The sequence below is a fragment of the Pongo abelii genome, chromosome 20 (assembly GCF_028885655.2).
Source record: "Pongo abelii isolate AG06213 chromosome 20, NHGRI_mPonAbe1-v2.0_pri, whole genome shotgun sequence".
Classification (NCBI taxonomy): domain Eukaryota; kingdom Metazoa; phylum Chordata; class Mammalia; order Primates; family Hominidae; genus Pongo; species Pongo abelii.
Window position 1 is genome coordinate 17,879,400 of NC_072005.2, and position 19,831 is coordinate 17,899,230.

At 50.7% G+C, this 19,831-nt stretch overlaps 1 protein-coding gene across 7 annotated transcripts in view; it reads right to left on the reverse strand.

The window, feature by feature from the left end:
* Window positions 1-19,831, reverse strand: part of UNC13A (unc-13 homolog A) — an 88,393-nt gene that overhangs the window by 57,097 nt on the left and 11,465 nt on the right. For 5 of the 7 annotated variants that reach the window (XM_054538728.2, XM_054538731.2, XM_054538727.2 and 2 more), the window contains exons 2-8: window positions 18,946-18,975; window positions 17,596-17,695; window positions 15,334-15,451; window positions 11,614-11,737; window positions 10,187-10,260; window positions 7,797-7,851; window positions 4,671-4,706 (exon numbers count right to left, since the gene is read on the reverse strand). In XM_054538728.2, coding sequence (XP_054394703.2) covers window positions 4,671-4,706; window positions 7,797-7,851; window positions 10,187-10,260; window positions 11,614-11,737; window positions 15,334-15,451; window positions 17,596-17,695; window positions 18,946-18,975 — 537 coding nt within the window. The remainder of the gene's footprint in view (window positions 1-4,670; window positions 4,707-7,796; window positions 7,852-10,186; window positions 10,261-11,613; window positions 11,738-15,333; window positions 15,452-17,595; window positions 17,696-18,945; window positions 18,976-19,831) is intronic. The other 2 variants (XM_054538730.2, XM_054538729.2) reach the window with 2 other exon arrangements.

Below are 19,831 nucleotides of genomic sequence, written 5' to 3' on the forward strand. Positions count from 1 at the left end.
ACACTCGGAATCTATTGCTAAAATGGAATGTGGTAGAGTTGCCAAACTTCATGTTTAATAAGAACTAAAAGATATTTTGGTTTAGTTTGGTTTCCTTAGAAAAAAGAACAGTTTGTTTTCTAAATCCTAAAAAAAAATTCCAATTCTAAAAGCAACATGTCTGGGTGGTGGCATAATTGGGGATTGTACATTTTCTTCTTTATTCTTTTCTGTACCTTCTGAAAAAAAAGATTCCAATAATGCAATCTTTTCAATTTTTTAATTAAAAAGAATGATAAAGTTATCTTTATTTTAAAAGTAAAGCAAAGGCCGGGCACAGTGGCTCACACCTGTAATCCCAGCACTTTGGGAGGCTGAGGCGGGCAGATTACTTGAGGCCAGGAGTTCAAGACCAGCCTGGGCAACATACCAAGACCCTGTCTCTACTAAAAATACAAAAATTAGCCAGGTGTGGTGGCATGTGCCTGTAATCCCAGCTCCTTGGGAGGCTGAGGCAGGAGAATCTCTTGAACCCAGGAGATGGAGATTGCTGTGAGCCAAGATCACACCTCTGCACTCCAGGGGCTGGGTGACACAAGACCCTGTCTCCAAAAAATAAAATAAAATAAAAGTAAAGTAAAATGTAGTCCATGGGCCAGGCAAAGTGGCTCACGCCTGTAATCCCAGCACTTTGGGAGGCCAAGGCAGGAGGATCACTTGAGCCCAGGAGTTCAAGATCAGCCTAGGCAACATAGTAAGGCCCCATCTCTTTAAAAAATTTAAAAATTAGCTGGGCGTGGTGGTGGGCGCCTGTAGTCCCAGCTATTTGGGAGGCTATGGCAGGAGCATTGCTTGAGCCCAGGAGGTCGAGGTAGCAGTGAGCTATGATTACGCCACTGCACTGCAGTCTGGGCGTCAGAATGAGATCCTGTATGAAAAAAAAAAAAAAGTAGTCAATGAAGAAAACATGAGAATTACGGGTAAGGGGAAGAGGATGTAAAAAAATGAAAAAACCTCCAGACCCCAAAATCTCAGAGCAATGAGTGAAACCTTCGGACTTTTGCTGTGTTCATCCATTCATTTAGACAGGGTCTCTCTCACTTGGGCTGGAGTGCAGTGGCGCGATCATAACTCACTGAAACCTCGACCTCCTGGGCTCAAGAGATCCTCGCATCTCAGCCTCCACAGTAGCTGGGACCACAGGCACACACCGCCACGACCAGCTAATTTTATTTATTTGTTATTTTGTAGAGATAGGATCTCCCTATATTGCCCAGGCTGATCTTGAACTCCTGGGCTCAAGCGATCCTCCCGCCTCGGCTTCCCAAAGTGCTGGGATTAGCTGTGAGCCACCTCGGCCGGCCAGCATTCTTTCCACCAAATTGTCCTTGACCGGGCTGAGATGTTTCCAGCCAAATTGCATGAGGCTGTGCACATGTTCACCCAGTTGTTTTTTTTTCCTGACAAATTATCTGTTTATGAAGGGTAAATTACTTTGAGTTGGATTTTTTGCTTTTGCCCAGGCTCTGCTTTCTACTAAGTAGCTCTTGACTAAATTGCCTGCTTCTGGCTATTTTCAACCACGTTTGTTTTAACCGAACGGTCTGTTTTCGGCTCAATTGTCTTTCCTTTTTGACCCAATTATCTATCAGCTTTAGCTGCACTGGTGTTTCGTTTTGTTTGTTTTTTGGTTTTTGGTTTTTTTTTTTTGAGACGGAGTCTCGCTCTGTCACCCAGGCTGGAGTGCAATGGTGCGATCTTGGTTCACTGCAGCCTCCACCTCCCAGGTTCAAATGATTCTCCTGCCTCAGCCTCCCGAGTAGCTGGGATTACAGGCACGCACCACCATGCCTGGCTAATTTTTGTATTTTTAGTAGAGACGGGGTTTCGTCACGTTGGCCAGGCTGGTCTCGAACTCCTGACCTCAAGTGATCTGCCTACCTCAGCCTCCCAAAGTGCTGGGATTATGGCGTAAACTGCCGCGCCCGGCCTATCTTTGCTTTTGACCGTACTGTTCGTTTGTGGCAAGTTTGTTATCGAGCTTGCCCTGTCTGCCAAGCATTCTTTTTGGCAAAATTGATTTTATTTATTTATTTATTTATTTTAATCTATTTTTTAGAGACAGGGTCTCACACTGTTGCCTAGGCTGAAGGGTAGCACAATCATGGCTCACTGCAGTCCCAACCTCCTGGGCTCAAGCAATCCTCCCGCCTCAGCCTCCCGAATAGCTGGGACTACAGGGGTGCGCCACCATACCTGGCCTTTTTTTTTTTGTAGAGATGGGGTCTTGCTCTGTTGCCCAGGCTGATTTCAGACTTTGAAGCTCAAGTGTCCCTCCCGCCTCAGCCTCCCAAAGTGTTGGAATTATAGGTGTGAGCCAGTGTGGCCGGCCTAAATTGATTTTTAACCAACTTGTTTTTGATAAATTGTGGTGGACCAAAGTGTTTGTCAGCAGTTTCACTGGTCCTGGAGTTAGGTTTATCCACCAGGATATGAGGAAGGAGTGAAGGACTCCCCAGTTGGTGAAGGAGAGAGAAGGAGGCAGATTTATCCTCGGAATAGAGGACTGGTCAGGCATGGTAGCTCACACCTGTAATCCTAGCACTTTGGGAGGCTGAGGCGGGAGGATTGCTTGAGGTCAGGAGTTCAAGACCAGCCTGGCCAACATGGTGAAACCCTGTCTCTACTAAAAATACAAAAATTAGCCAGGCGTAGTGGCATGCACTTGTAATCCCAGCTACTTGGGAGGCTGAGGCAAGAGAAACGCTTGAACCCCGGAGATGGAGGTTGCAGTGAGCCGTGATTGCACCACTGTACGCCAGTCTGGGTGACAGAGCGAGACTCCATCTCAAAAAAAAGAAAAAAGAAAGAAGGAAAGAAAGAATAGAGGACTGGATTTCTCTAGAAGAGGCAGGGTATGGGAGAAAGGGAGCAGCTCTTTAGGGCATGGATCTGGTCTGTGGCCTGTTAGGAGCTGGGGCGCACAGCAGGAGGTGGGCGGTGGTTGGGTGAGCGAGTGAAGTTTCATCTGTATTTACAGTTGCTCCCCATCACTCACATTACCGCCTGAGTTCCGCCTCCTGTCAGATCAGCGGTGGCATTAGATTCTCATAGGAGGCCGGGCGCAGTGGCTCAAACTTGTAATCCCAGCCCTTTGGGAGGCCAAGGCAGGTGGATCACCTGAAGTCAGGAGTTCACAACCAGCCTGGCCAACATGGTGAAACCCCGTCTCTACTAAAAATACAAAAAATTAGCTGGGCATGGTGCCACGCACCTGTAATCCCAGGTACTTGGAAGGCTGAGGTATGAGAATCACTTGAACCCGGGAGGCAGAGGCTGCAGTGAGCCGAGATCACACCACTGCACTCCATCCAGCCTGGGCAACAGAACGAGACTCTGTTTCAAAAAAAAAAGATACTCACGGAAGCGTGAACCCTACTGTGAACTGTGCATGCCCAGGATCTAGGCTGCATGCTCCTTATGAGAATCTAATGCCTGATGATCTGTCACTGTCCCCCATCACCCCCAGATGGGACTGTCTAGTTGCAGGAAAACAAGCTCAGGGCTCCCACTGCTTCTACATGATGATGAGTTGTATCATTATTTCATTACATACTATAATGTAATAATAATAAAAATAAAGTGCACAACGAATGCAGGGAGCTTGAATCATCCAGAAACCATCCCCCAACCCCAGTCCATAAAAAAATTGTCTTCCATGAAACTGGTCCCTCGTGTCAAAAAGGTTGGGAAGTGCTGTTAGGTAGAAAAATGGACATTTAATTAGGGCCGGGCACGCTGGCTCACGCCTGTAATCCCAGCACTTTGGGAGGCCGAGGTGGGCGGATCACAAGGTCAGGAGATCGAGACCCTCCTGGCTAACACGGTGAAACCCCGTCTCTACTAAAAATACAAAAAATTAGCCAGGCGTGGTGGCGGGCGCCTGTAGTCCCAGCTACTCAGGAGGCTGAGGCAGGAGAATGGCGTGAACCCTGGAGGCAGAGCTTGCAGTGAGCTGAGATCATGCCACTGCACTCCAGCCTGGGCAACAGAGCAAGACTCCGTCTCAAAAAAAAAAAAAAAAAAAAAAAAAAGGAAAAGTAAAATGGACATTTAATTTAGGGAGGGGGTGGCTTGCCTTCTTCGCTGGGAGAGCAAATAAAGATGGAAGGTGAGGTGTGAGTGTGGGTGGACCCCTGGGGGGTGCTGAGGTCCCTGTGTACATCTCCCTGAGGTCCCTGGCCCACCCTTCTGTTGGAGACCCCGCCCACCTACTACCCGCTGAGTGACACTGGACGCATTTCCAAGTGGAGAAGGAAGATAGGAAGACTAAAAGGCAGGGGCTACAGGAGAGGAGGTGAGGTTATACGGGGGAGTGGGGTGCGGGGGTCACAGTACCCAGCTGGAGACAGGCAGGTTGTTGGTCTAAATGTCCACTCCTCCAGGCTAAACCCCCCCAACCCACCCCAATGACAGTGCCCACTCCCCAGCAGACGGCAGGCCTCCCAAGACAGGCACTAATGAACGGGGTACAGGAAAGCTTGAAAGGGGTCTTGCCGAGCCCTCTGGCCCCCACGTGCTCGTCACAGGCTCCCTGCTTCCCTGTGTGGTAGTGGGGAGGGGCCTTGGGATCACTAAGGTGCCCACCTTCCCATGTGCCTCCCAGAACATCAATCAGGCTGAGTACTTACTGTGCTGCTCACCCCAGCCAAAATAATTCCAGTTGCCTACAAAGAGAAGGGGCAGAAATAATAAAAGGAAGCAGACAGAGGGGTGGGTGTAGGAAGGGGGCTCCCCTGCTGTCCTCCTCACTCTCCCCATCTGCTCCCCTCACCCCAAGAGCCCCTCTTGTCCTGAGTACCTTCCCTGAGTATCACTTTCATTGCTGACACTTGCTGTGTCTCTGCTCTCCACCTTGGGAGGAAGGTAGATATCCCTGTTTGTTTATTTATTTATTTTCTTTAATTTTTTTTTTTGAAACGGTCTCACTCTGTCGTCCAGCCTGGAGTGGAGTGGTGCAATCATGGCTCACTGCAGCCTCTAATTTCCAAGTTCAAGTGATCCTCCCACCTCAGCCTCCCGAGTAGCTGGGATTACAGGCACACACCACCATGTTCAGCTAATGTTTTGGTTCTTGGTGGTTTTTCTTTTTGTTTTTTTGTGTAGTGATGGAGTCTTGCTGTGTTGGTCAGGCTGGTCTCAAACACGTGGTCTCAAGTGAGGCCGAGTAGCTGGGATTTACAGGCATGAGCCACTGTGCCTGGCTCAGTTTTCAATGAGAGGAAAGGCTCAGTCAGGAAGTAACAAAATGGGTATTTGGGCCCAGGGTTTTCTGACTATGAAGTCTGGGGTTAGCAGTCTCCCAGTCTCCACCCTTTTCCTCTCCCAGCTCTTGGATAAGGAAAGACACACTAAATTGGAAACCCTAAGGTTTGAAACACCCCTGTTGGGTGGATTTTATCATTCTACTCATTTTACGGGTGAAACTATGGGGCTCAGAGAGATGGAGTGAGCAGCCCAAAGTCACACAGCCTCTGAGCATCAGGGCCAGGGCGAGAACCAGCTGTGCCTATCACGTGCAGTACCTGGCACTTCAGGAAAATGTCCTGGACCAGAATCCTGGCTCCTCTGACCATTGGCTGCTTCCTCTGGGAAACAGGGGTGACAAAATACTCCAAGGGAGGACTTGTGGGTAAATACTAAGTGGTGGTCTCCACTTCCCAAAATGAACCTGCCCCTGGCTCTAGTCCATCTGCCCAGGGGCTCTCTGCCATTGCCTTCCTGCCTCCACACTGCCTGGCCCCGCCCCCATTGCAACCTCTCAATGACCCCATTCACCGAGGAGGGGTCTGTAATTCCTTCCAGGCAGTGATGACCCCTCCCTGGCCAGGGAAGCCGAGGAACTTTCTCAATATCACTCCCCAAGTTAGTGTAGAAATAGGGTACCCCAGCTGGAGTTTCCCAAGCCCTCCTCAACCCTGGCTCCATGACCACTCTCCTGCACACATGGTGAGGGAGACACAGATACAGGGAAAGCTGTGAGAGGGGAGAAAAGGATGATGGAAAAGCAAATGGAAAAGATGCCAGGCACAGTGGCTCACACCTGTAATCCCAGCACTTTGGGAAGCTGAGGTGGGCATATCACATGAGGTAAAAAATTTGAGACCAGCCTGGCCAATATGGCAAAACCCCATCTCTACTAAAAATACAAGAATTAGATGGGCGTGGTGGCATGTGCCAATAATCCCCACTGCTCAAGAGGCTGAGGCACAAGAATCACTCAAATCCGGGAGGCAGAGGCTGCAGTGAGCCAAGATAGTACCATTGCAGGTCAGTCTGGGTGACAGAGTGAGATTCTATCCCCCCCCCCCAAAAAAAAAGAGAGAAGAAGAAAAGAAAGTAAAGGGAAAGGAGAAGGAGGCTAAAGAGTGCAGTGGGGTTTTGGTGTCAGCAGGTGGGAGCTCTGCCCTGAGGCTATATGATTTGCTACTTCCCCTCCACCACAGAGCAATGGGAAGTCATTTTAAGGAGGGAGACAGCTCCTCCATCCATGAAAAGACCTGGTCTGGATGCATCTGAGTGTCCAAAGGCCCAGGAAGATAAAAAATCTTGACAACTGCAGCCTTGATGGAAACAGGAAGAGGAACGTGATCATCATCATCAATAGACAAGGTGCAGTAGAAGGGGAAGCAAAGTTGGAGTCCCTCAGACCTGGGTTCAAATCCTGGCTCTGCCAGTTGCCAGGTGTGTGGCCTTGGGTAAATCTTGGGCCTCAGTTTCTCCATCTAAGAAAATGGGTTAGTGAAACAGCCTTCATCTGTTGTACTTGGGCCCGTTGTACATGTGCTGGCAGGATCTTCTGTCTGTGTCTGTCTGCACCATCTGACATGGGCTGCTCAGGGTTTGTGCTGGCCCCGTGAATAGTTTGTGGAATGAGTTATACGCCCTCATCCAGGATCTGATGAATGGAAGTTAAGCATCTACGAAGTGTTTTTCATGTCTCTAGATGTCCCAGATCCTTCCAACAGCCCTCAGAGTGAGGGGGCTGTCAGATGCGCTATTTCAAAGAGAGGGCCCCTAAATATTGAAGAGGGACACTGGCCTGCCCATGACCACATAGCAGGGTGGGAATCAAGCCCAAGTCTCAGAACTCTCCTTCCTTCCTTCCTTCTTTCCTTCCTTCCTTCCTTTCTTCCTTCCTGTCTTTCTGTCTTTCATCAAGCCCAAGTCTCAGAACTCCTCTCTTTCCTTTCCTTCCTTTCCTTCCCTTCCCTTCCCTCCCTCCCTCCCTTCCTTCCTTTCTTTCTTTCTTCCTTTCCTTTCCCTCCCTCCCTCCCTCGCTCTCTCTCTTTCTTTCTCTCTCTTTCTCTTTCTCTTTCTTTCCTTCCTTCTTTTTTTGAGTCAGAGTCTCGCTTTGTCACCCAGGCTGGAGTGCAGTGGCATGATCTTGGCCCACTGCAGACTCTGCCTCCTGGGTTCAAGCAATTCTCCTGACTTAGCCTCCTGAGTAGCTGGGATTACAGGCATCCACCACCATGCCTGTTCAATTTTTTTGTATTTATAGTAGAGATGGGTTTTTGCCCTGTTGGCCAGGCTGGTCTCAAACCCCTGACCTCGGCCTCCCAAAGTGCTGGGATTACAGTGGTGAGCCACCATGCCCGGCCTCAGAACACTAATTTCTAATACACTGTAAGTGGACACTGCACTCTCAGGATTTCTATCTCCGGACTGGAGGAGCCTTTAGACAGGACAGTCATGGGGTAGGGGAGGGATGAGGGTTTCAGCTGATGCCCAAGGAAGAATCAAGAGGTACTTACAGCACTGGTTGCTGGGGACAGGCAGAGGCTTGTCTTGCTCATCTTGGAACGAATACTGAAGGGGTGGGGGAAGGAGAAAGGGCTTCTCTCAGAGGGGCCAAAGGCCAGGGGACCAGGACAGTCCTCTGTTCTGTCCCATCCCGAATTCCCTCTACCTCCCAAATTCTCTCCTTCTCTATGAGAAGGATACAGGGAGTAAGAGAGAAAAGGAAAGACACACACACACACACACACACACACACACGAGAGAGAGAGACAGAGAGAGAAAGACAGAGACAGAGGCAGAGAAAAAGTGAGAAACGGAGATAGAAAAAATACTAGGGACCAGGTGCAGTGGCTCACACCTGTAATCCCAGCACTTTGGGAGGCCGAGGTGGGCAGATCACTTGAGATCAGGAGTTTGAGACCAGCCTGGCCAACATGGTAAAACTCCTGTCTCTATTAAAAACACAAAAAATTAGCTGGGCGTGGTGGCACGCACCTGTAATCCCAGCTATTTGGGAGGCTGAGGTACGAGAGTCACTTGAACCTGGGAGACAGAGGTTGCAGTGAGCCGAGATTGTGCCATTGCACTCCAGCTTGGACGACAGAGGGAGGCTCTGTCTTGAAAAAACAAACAAACAACTAGGTATATACCCAAAGGAAAAGAAAGTGTCCTACAAAGACACATGCACATGTATGTTCATGGCAGCGCTACTCACAATAGCAAAGACATGGAATCAACTTAGGTGCCCATCAATGGTGGATTGGATTTTTTTTTTTTTTTTTTTTTTTGAGATGGAGTCTCGCTCTGTATCCCTGGCTGGAGTGCAGTGGCATAATCTCAGCTCACTGCAACCTCCTCCCGAGTAGCTGGGATTATAGGTGCATGCCGCCATGCCCAGCTAATTTTTCTATTTTTAGTAGAGACGGTTTCACCATGTTGGCCAGGCTGGTCTTGAACTCCTGACCTCAGGTGATCCTTTCACCTCGGCCTCCCAAAGTGCTGGGATTACAGGCATGAGCCGCCGCACCCAGCTTGGAATTTTTTTTTTTTTTAATGTGGTATCTGTACACCATGGAGAACTACACAACCATAAAAATGAATGAAATCATGTCATTTGCACAAATATGGATGTGGCTGGAGGCCAGTATCCTAGGCGAATCCATCCAAAAACGGAAAACCAAATCCCACATGTTATCGCTTATAAGTGCAACCTAAACATTGGGAGTTCATGGACATAAAGATGGAAACAGTAGGCTGGGTGCCGTGGCTTGCGTCTGTAATCCCAGCACTTTGGGAGGCCGAGGCGGGCAGATCACGAGGTCAAGAGATGGAGACCATCCTGGCTAAACGGTGAAACCCCGTCTCTACTAAAAATATAAAAATTAGCCAGGTGTGGTGGCACACACCTGTAGTCCCAGCTACTCGGGAGGCCGAGGCAGGAGAATCACTTGAACCCGTGAGGTGGAGGTTGCAGTGAGCTGAGATCGTGCCACTGCACTCCAGCCTGGTGACAGAGCGAGACTGCGTCTCAAAAAAGAAAAAAAAAAAAAGATGGGAACAGTAGACATTGGGGACTCCAGAAGAGAGGAAGGAGGGAGCAGGACAAGGGTGAAAAAACTACCTGTTGAGTACTGTGCTTACAATTTGAGTAATGCCACGGAATTCCAAACCCTAGCATCATGCAATATATTCATGTAACAAACCCGCACATGTACCCCACAAATGAAAAATACATTATTTTATTTTATTATTATTATCAATATTATTATTTTGAGACAGAGCCTTGCTCTGTCACCCAGGCTGGAGTGCAGCGGCGAGATCTCGGCTCACCGCAACCTCTGCCTCCCAGATTCAAGTGATTCTCCCACCTCAGCCTCCCAAGGAGCTGGAATGACAGGCGCCCACCACCATGCCTAGCTAATTTTTTGTATTTTTAGTAGAGACGAGGTTTCACCATGTTGGCCAGGCTGGTCTCGAACTCCTGGCCTCAAATGATCTGCCCGCCACGGCCTCCCAAATTGCTGGGATTACAGGTGTGAGCCACTGAGCCTGGCTAATTTTTTTTTTTGTATTTTTTTTTGTATTTTTAGTAGAGACAGGGTTTCACTATGTTGGCCAGGCTGGTCTTAAACTCCTGACCTCAGGTGATCTGCCCACCTTCGCCTCCCAAAGTGCTGGGATTCCAGGCGCGAGCCACTGCGCCTGGCCTCTGCATGTTTCTTGACCCCATCATTGTCTTGAGACTGGGCTACATGGGTCATGGATGCAGTCAGGTTACAAAGAGTTAGAAACAGAGATGCAGGGAAAGACAAGCTCAGAGAGAAACAGCATCTGTAAGTGAAAATCGTGGGGAGACAGAGACAGAAACAAGGAAGCAACAGACCCCTCCCACCCCAACACTCACTTCATCCTGGTCCCGCATAGCATTGAGCTGCTCCAGCTTCTTGGCCCAGTAGCGAGCCTCCTCTTCAGGAATGTCTGTAAGCAGAGCCCTGTCCATGAACCTGGAAGACCCTCCCTGCCCCTCAGCCTCCATCCTCCAGGCCTACTGAGCTCCAGCCGGGCCCTGGCTTCTGGGGTCTTTGGCAAAGCCTCAGAAGTAGGGGTGGGCTGGTCTGCGGTCTCAGGAGGGTGGATGGAGATGAAGGGGAGGTACTGTGGTACCTCTGATGCCCCTCTTCCCAGAGCTGGATGGAGAATAGTTGGAGGATGAGAGGAGATGGTTCCTGGCCTTTATGAGGGTGGGGAAGCCATTGTTTTTATTTAATTTTTTAATTGTTTTTGAGACAGAGTCTCACTCTGTTGCCCAGGCTGGAGTGAAGTGGTACGATCTCAGCTCACTGCAACCTCCGCCTCCTGGGTTCAAGCGATTCTCCTGCCTCAGCCTACAAAGTAGCTGGGATTACAGGTGTGCGCCACCATGCCTAGCTAATTTTTTTGTATTTTGAGTAGAGACAGGGTTTCTCCATGTTGGCCAGGCTGGTCTCAAACTCCTGACATCAGGTGATCCATCTGCCTCGGCCTCTCAAAGTGCTGGGATTATAGGCATGAGCCACCACGCCCAGCCCATTGTTTTTATTTTTATTTTTTTAGAGACAGGGTCTCGCTCTGTCACCCAGGCTGGAGTGCAGTGGCACAATCACAGCTCACTGAAGCCTCAAACTCCTGGGCTTGAGCCATCCTCTTGCCTCAGCCTCCCAGATAGTTGGGACTACAGAAACCCAGCACCATGCCTGGTGAATTTTTAACTTTTTCATAGAGATGGGATCTCACTAGATGGCCCAGGCTGGTCTCAAACCCCTGGCCTCTAATGATCCTCCCCCCTCGGCCTCCCAAAGTGCTGGGATTACAGACATGAGATACTATGCCTGGCCAGCCATGGGTTCTTAGAAGAATGAGGTGGAGAGACTCAAGGTGCTTCCAGGAAAGGAAGAGGGGACTATCTGTTCTCAGCCTCTGTCTACATGTCTCTCTCTGTCTCTCTTTGTCTCTCTGTCTCTGTCTGTCTCTTCTCCTATCCCCAGCTCACTGTTGCAGTCTCAGACATCACCAAGGAACAGCCAGGACAGCTCAACTCTGAACGCCCTGGGTCGTGAAGCACTTGCAGCTCACTGGGAAGCTACGGGGCCCAGGTCATGGCCTGCACCCAGCAGGTTCACATCCCTGTTCTCTGCAACCCAAGAAACTCTCTCTCCTCTGGGGCGAAGGACCCTCATTCTCAGCCTGAAGGGTCAGCTAGACCTACCCAGGCCTGTTCACTCTCCTGGAATAGCTGAGTGACTCCACAAGTGGGGCTGGGGCTGGGTGAAGGTCCCGGGCCTCTGTACTCACCTAAGGGTAGCTCAAAGCGCGTGTCCAGGAGGATGCGGTGGAAGGTGGGGTCCTTGGTGCCACAGATCTCGCTGTCCGCCATGATGACCTGGGAGTCCAGGGTCAGCCACTCTCCAGGGCCCTCCTGGGGGTTGGGGGAGGAGGTGTGTGGGTCAGGAATCTGCTGGTCACTAGTCCCCAGGGCCCCTACTCTCACATGAGACATCCCCCTCACCCCTACCCCAAAACAAAAGTCATGTCTCCTCTCTTTCCTTCCTTCCTTCCCTCCCTCCCTCCCTCCCTGCTTCCTTCCTTCCTTTCTTTCCCTTCCTCCCTTTATTCCTTTCTTTTCCTTCCTTCCTTTCTCTCTCTTTTTTCTTTTCTTTTTTTTTTTTTTTTTGAGACAGAGTCTCGCTCTGTCGCCCAGGCTGGATGGAGTGCAGTGGCCCAATCTCGGCTCACTGCAAGCTCCGCCTCCTGGGTTCACGCCATTCTCCTGCCTCAGCCTCCGGAGTAGCTGGGACTATAGGCGCGTGCCACCACGCCCAGCTAACTTTTTGTATTTTTAGTAGAGATGGGGTTTCACCGTGTTAACCAGGACGGTCTCGATCTCCTGACCTCATGATCCACCCGCCTCAGCCTCCAAAACTGCTGGGATTACAGGCGTGAGCCACTACGCCCGGCCCTTTTCTTTTTTTCTTTTTTTGAGATGGAGCTTCACTCTTGTTGCCCAGGCTGGAGTGCAATGGGGCGATCTTGGCTCACTGCAACCTCTGCCTCCCAGGTACCAGTGATTCTTTCCTTCCTTCCTTTGTTCCTTCCTTCCTTCCCTTCCCTTCCCTTCCTTTCCCCTCCTTCCTTCCTTCCTTCCTTTCCCCTCCTTCCTTCCTTCCCTCCCCCCTCCCTCCCTCCCTCCCTGCCTTCTTTCTTTCTTTCCTTCTTTCTTTCCCTTTCTTTCTTTCTCTCTTTCTTTCTTTCCCTTTCTTTCCTTCCTTCCTTCTTTCTTTCTTCTCCTTCCTTCCCTGCCTCCCTCCCTCTCTCTTTCTTCTTTTCTTTCCCTCCCTTCCTTCCTTCTCTTCCTCTCTTTCTCTCTCTTTCTTTCTTTCTTTTTAGAGATGGGGTGTCACTATGTTGCCCAGGCTCATCTCGAACTCCTGGCTTCAAGTGATCCTTCTGCCTCAGCTTCCAGTAGCTGGGACTACAGGCACATGCCACTGTGCCTGGCTGTGTCCCCATGTTACACATGAGGAAACTGAGACTCAGAGAGGGGAAGGTCTCAGTCCAGGGCCACATGGTGAGTCAAGGGAACCCAGAGCAAAGGACCCAGAGAGGGACCCCCTAGGGGTTATGTAGGGGCAGTCCCAACCTGGAATGGTCATTCCCCACCCCTGATAACATGTTATGAGACTCTGACTTCAGATAAAAGCCCCGGAGCCTCCCATCATCCAGGGAGAAAGTCCTGCAGGAGAGCGAGCCCATTTCCCCTGGTTCAGGAACATGAGCCTTTGAGCAAGTGGGGTCCACCCTGAACCTCAGTCTGTTCATTATTCAAATGGGAATGATCTTCGGTGGAATCCACTTTCTGCTGCCCCAGGTGACCAGGCCTCCCTCACACTTGAAGAAGTGGAAGAAATTCTCTCCATTGAGAGAATTTTGAGTCTCCCTCAAGGCTTCCTTTTATATATTTTAATTTTAATTTAATTTAATTTAATTTTTTTTTTTTTTGAGCCAGAGTCTCACTCTGTCGCCCAGGCTGGAGTACAGTGGTGCGATCTCAGCTCACTGCAAGCTCCGCCTCCCAGGTTCACGCCATTCTCTCACCTCAGCCTCCTGAGCAGCTGGGACTACAGGTGCCTGCCACCACTCCTGGCTAATTTTTTTGTAGGTCAGAAGTTCAAGACCTGCCTGGCCAACATGGTGAAACCCCATCTCTACTAAAAATGCAAAAGTTAGCTGGGTATGGTGGCAGGCGCCTGTAATCCCAGCACTTTGGGAGGCCGAGGTGGGCGGATCACTTGACGTCAGGAGTTCAAGATCAGCCTGGCCAACATGGTGAAACCCCACCTCTACTAAAAATGCAAAAATTAGCTGGGTGTGGTGGCAGTTGCCTGTAATCCCAGCTACTCAGGAGGCTGAGGCAGGAGAATCACTTAAGCCAGGGAGGTGGAGGTTGCAGTGAGCCAAGATCATGCCATTGCACTCCATCCTGGGTGACAGAGCGAGACTCCGTCTCAAAGTAAAATAAAATAAAATAAATAAAATAAAATAAAATAAAATAAAATAAATAAATTAAATTAAATTAAAAATAAAATAAAATAAAATAAAATACGAACAAACAAAAAACAGTCCCCAGTCCCTCCTCTATGCCTGGTTCATACTGGGTGATGCCAGGGTCCCCAAGAGGCTCCAGCCATCATCACCCTGGCCCCTGAGGAGCCCATAGCCCTGGGAAACAGGGCTGGACACAGGCACCCCCAGCCCCATGAGGTCATAGCTAGCCCAGAGGGAGGAAGGAGGGCTAAAGGATCCAGAGGGAAGTCAGAGAGGGCTTCCTGGAGGAGGGCACATGGGAATTTAGAAGGTGATGGAAAGGAGGACACTTGAAGCTCAGGGAACACATTATGCAAAGGTTCAGACGGTAGAATCTGGGAGGGGTGGAGGTTGGAGTGTGGGGAAAGATGAGGCTAGTGGGCAGGTGCCATCTGAAGGGCCTCCTAAGGGAGATGGACAGGGGAGGACAGACCAGAGCTCCAGCTAATAAGACCTTCCTGGGGTCAGCATGGAGGGGTTGAGATTTAAGGTCAGGAGGCCAGGGATTGGGCTGTGGGGACAGATGAATAGACATGACCACGGCCTGGCGTGGTGGCTCTAACCTGTAATATCAGCACTTTGGGAGGCTGAGGTGGGTGGATTGCTTGAGCCCAGGAGTTCGAGACCAGCCTGGGCAACATGGCAAAACCCTGTCTCTATTAAAAATACAAAAAAAAATGAGGGGGGCGTGGTGGCATGCACCTGCAGTCCCAGCTACTCAGGAGGCTGAGGTGGGAGGATCACTTGAGCCTAGGAAGTCGAGGCTGCAGTGGGCCATGATCGTGCCACTGCACTCCAGCCTGGGCAACAGAGTGAGACCCTGTCTCAATAATAAATAATTAAATAAAAAATATACATCACTACTACCTGCTGACCATGATACACAGGCTGAGGGGCCAGGGTTGTTACCTAGCACCTTCTTATGAGCTGGTGTAACCTTCCTGCTGCTGCCCATCTGGGACACAAAATGCTAATTGCGTACATTATCCCTTTTCTCCTTCCAAGGTAATACATTTTTAGCTGTGCCTAGGGTAGCACAGCCTAGGCCTACATTTTCCAGCCTAGGACTACATTTCCCAGAATCCCTTGCAGCAAGGTGTTGGCCACATGTCTAAGTTCTGGCCAATGAGATGTGCATGAACCACCCCCCTCCCCCACCACCAGCACCTTTCCGTGGTTGGAATGAAGATGCAATGGTGAGCCTAAAGCAGCCATTTGGGGCCACAAGGTGGAAGCCACATGGAGAGAGAGGCAGAGCAAGATGGAAGGTGTATAGGCCCTAGTGACTTTGGAAGGTTCGTGGCAATCCCAAGTGTCTATATTGATGTTGTCAGGGGATAGGAGATAAATGCCCATCTTGTTTAGTCCACTGGTCTCTGGGCTTCTGCAAGGCACTCCTCCTTCCTCACCCTCAGGCCACCCACCACTCACCTCATTGGACTGGCGGATGGTCCTCAGTGGGATCCACACAGTGCCCACCATTGTGTCCCAGATGAGACCCTTATTCCACACCTCCACCGTCAGTCCCAAATCCAGACGGTTAATCTCGCTGCGGAAAAAGGAGAGGGGGCATTGAGGGAGCAGGAGGGAGGAAACGGGGCCCAGAGAAGTTAGTTCATTTGCCTGAGAACACACAGCATACTGCAATTCAAACCTAGGCCTGGGAGTGTCCTAGGTGGTAGGGTAACATGGTGGTTCTCATTTTATAGAGGGGAAACTGAGGCCAGTGGGGGAAGTTAAGAGCTCGGGGTATCACAAAAGAACCAGGATTCAAAGCCGGGAAGGACGGTGTGGGCACAGATGTTACACATCGCCTGCACCTTCATCTTTCTGAGCCCTTCCTTGGGCCCTCCAACCCTGACCATGCTGGGTAAGTGAGGAAGAGGCTCAAACACCCTCCATAGCTCCCTTTACCCCCAGGATAAGGACATTCGAGGCACCTCTGTCCTTCCCAGTGTCATCTCCATCTAATGATGTGAGGACATGATCCCACCTCAAAGCACTTTCCCTGCAGGCCCCGCCCTAGACATATGTGGATTCGGGGGAGCAGGAAACTTGGTGAAATGTGAGATTCGCTGAATTTACAGTTCACCAAAGATTTATCTTAAGGAATGTATCTTTAAAACATGGTCGACTGCGGTGGCTCACGCCTGTAATCCCAGCACTTTGGGAGGCCGAGACGGGCGGATCACCTGAGATTGGGAGTTTGAGACTAGCCTGACCAACATGGAGAAACCCTGTCTCCACTAAAAATACAAAATTAGCCGTGCGTTGTGGTGCATGTCTGTAATCCCAGCTATTCGGGAGGCTGAGGCAGGAGAATCACTTGAACCTAGGAGGCGGAGGTTGCGGTAAGCCGAGATCATGCCATTGCACTCCAGCCTGGGCAACAAAAGCAAAACTCAGTCTCAAAAAAAAGGATATATGTATCTGTTGGCTGGGCGTGTTGGCTCACGGCTCACGCCTGTAATCCCAGCACTTTGGGAGGCCAAGGCGGGTGGATCACCTGAGGTTAAAAGTTCAAGACCAGCCCGGCCAACATGGTGAAACCCGGTCTCTACTAAATACACAAAAATTAGCCTGGCATGGTGGCACGCACTTGTAGTCCCAGCTACTCGGGAGGCTAAGGCAGGAGAATAGCTTGAAGCCAGGAGGCAGAGGTTGCAGTGAGTCAAGATTGCACCACTGCACTCCAGCCTCGGCCACAGAGTGAGGCTCTGTCTCAAAACAAAAAAAAAAAGAGGAAAAAAAATCCATTGGCCAGGCGAGGTGGCTCACATCTATAATCCCAGCACCTTGGGAGGCTGAGGTGGGCGGATCACCTGAGTCCAGGTGTTTGAGACTAGCGTGGCCACCATAGTGAAACACCATCTCTACTTAAAACACAAAAATTAGCTGGGTGTGGTGGCACACGCTTGTAATCCCAGCTAGTTGGGAGGCTGAGGCAGGAGGATCACTTGAACCTGGGAGGTGGAGGTTGAAGTGAGCCAAGATTATGCCACTGTACTCCAGCCTGGGCAACAGAGTGAGGCTCTGCCTCAAAACAAGCAAACAAGCAAACAACAAACAAAATTGGTGGCAAGGCCTGGGAAGGCATGATGCCCTGAAATTGTAGCTTGGAGGTGGTGGTCAGGGAGGGCTTCACTGAGGAGGTGACACAAGCTGAGACCTGAAGGAGAAGAGCCAGCTGGGGACAGGAGAGCAAGTGCAAGGGCCCTGGGGCAAAAACAAGCTGGGAAGTGCTGGAGAAAAGGGCAGAGGTGGGTGTGGCTGGAGCAGGTGAGGGACATAGAGCGAGAACCTGGTGGGAACCACGGGGAAGGCTGTGGGTTTTATTGTGAGGTCGATGAGCCACGGACAAGTTTGGAACATGGGAGCGACAGGATGTGATTTGCAGTTTTAAAAATATCCCCCTGGCTGCCTGGAGGAGAACAGATTGCAGGAGGTGGATGGCACAGGAGGCCAGGGCGGAGGCTGGCGGGCAGCAGGGACTTGGCTGGTGGCCACAGAGACCAAGGGAAGTGATTGGATTGGGGATGTGTTTTGGAGGCGAAGGTGATAAGGTGGACACGGGAAGAGGGAGGACAGAGGGGAGTCACCCGGGATTCCCCGGTGTCCAGCTCTGCCCTGGGGGGCCAGTGAGGTGCTGGGCTATGCTGGGGGCTGAGGTCATGCCAGACGCTGCAGACTCACAACATGAAATCCTGCTCCCAGCTGGGCTGGCTGCCCCGCACCGCGATGGTCGTGCTCTTGACATTCTGCACTTTCAGAGTCACGTATGTGTTGAATTTCTCTGTGGCAGTGAGAGTAAGGGTCAGCGCTGGGGCTCAGGGACTCTCCAATGCCCCTTCCCAAGCTCTAGACCATCTGCTGTGATCCCCTCAGGAATTTCTGGGCCACTCACCCCCTAACCCACAACCCCACCCTCAGGGTACAAGGGAGGGGCCTCAGTGCGGGGAGACGTGGAATTTTGGGATACTTCATCCAGCTGCTTCGAAATGACCATGCCATTGGTTTTCAGCTAAAAAGACTGAGGTCCCAGAAAAGGGGAACAAAATTGACTGTAAGAAACCCCCTCTGCAGGCTGGGCGCGGTGGCTCATGCCTATAATCCCAGCACTTTGGGAGGTCAAGGCGGGAGGATTGCTTGAGCCCAGGAGTTCAAGACCAGCCTGGGCCACTTGGCAAAACCCTATCTCTACTAAAAAATACAAAAAAATAATTAGCTGGGTGCAGCGGTGCACGCCTGTGGTCCCAGCTACTTGGGAGGCTCAGGTGGGAGGATTGCTTGAGCCTGGGAGGTTGAGGCTGTAGTAAGACATGATTGCACCACTGCACTCCAGCCTCAAAAAATAAAAATTAAAAAAAAAAAAGCAGGGCACGGTAGCTCACGCCTGTAATCCCAGCACTTTGGGAGGCCGAGGCGGGCGGATCATTTAAGGTCAGAAGTTTGAGGCCAGCCTGGCCAACATGGTGAAACCCCATCTCTACTAAAAATAAAAAAATTAGCCGGGCGTGGTAGAGGGCGCCTGTAATCCCAGCTACTTGGGAGGCTGAGGCAGGAGAATCGCTTGAACCCGGAGGCAGAGGTTGCAGTAAGCCAAGATCACGCCACTGCACTCCAGCCTGGGCAACAGAAGGAGACTCTGTCTCAAAAAAAAAAAAAAAAAAAAAAAAAAACAAGAAAAGAAAGAAACTCCTTTAGCCTCTCTGAGCCTCATTTTTCCCACCTGTAGCCCCATCTAAGAGTCCCCATTCTACCTCTTAGGACCCTGGGAAGAGCCACTGGCTCAGGGCAAGCCCCACCCCTTACAGACTCTCCAAGGATGGCTGGGGAGACCCGGGGACCCCCATACAAACTGCAGGGACCCCAGGCCAATGGCTGCCCCTCCCCCTATTTAATCCTCTGACCCCTCTCCTGATGCTCAGAAGACATAAAGCCCAACTCTAAGTCTGGGCTGGGACTCCCTCCCCAGTCTCTCCAAGAGACAGACAGACAGACAGACAGACAACACAGGACAGGACAGCAAGAGAAGCCACTTACCTTGGGCACCATCAAACTTGGCTTTTTTGACTGTGGAGAGAGACAGAGATAGGGAAGGGAGATGGGGAGAGATGTGGGGAGGAGAGAGGCAGAGATACAGAGAGATTCAGAGACACACCAAGATAGAGACATAAGGGGAGAGACAGGCAAAGATAAAAAGCAAAAGAGACAGATGTTAAAAAAGATAAAGATAGAAGCAATGTCAGAGACAGAGACAAGGGGAGGAGGAGAGGTAGGAAAGAGGAGGCAGGGATGAGAGGGAGAGAGAGAAGCCATCAGACAGATGAGCACAGGCAACCCTAGCATGGAAGGAAATTTGGACCCTGAGAGCATTCCCTGCCCCTTCCTCTCCCTCCATCCCCTGTCCCCATCCAACTCCCCAAGCTCCCAACTAGCTGTGCCTTTACTCACAATTGAACAAGATTAGAAAGAAAGAGCTGGGCAGATGGTGGGAGAGGCCTCGTACAGGAAGCCCTCCAGGATTGCCCCAGAAGAAGAGGGGAAGTTGAGGAGGTGGAGAAGAAGAAGGCGAGGATAAAGACAATCTCTGATGACTCCACCAGCCCCGACAGGTCAGCAAGACCTCTCCCTCGATTGTCCAGCTCAGTCTGCGATGTCAAATGCTCCCAGGGTTTGGGGAAGCCTCAAAGAAGGCTGGGTGAGGTGGGACAAAGCAACCCAGAGAGCTGGCTCTCAAAATGCATGTGGAGGGCGAGGCGCAGTGGCTCACATCTATAACCCCAGCACTTTAGGAGGCTGAAGCAGGCGGATCACATGAGGTCAGGAGTTCGAGACCAGCCTGGCCAACATGGTGAAACCCTGTCTCTACTAAAAATACAAAAATTTGCCAGGTGTGGTGGTGGGCGCCTACAGTCTCAGCTACTTG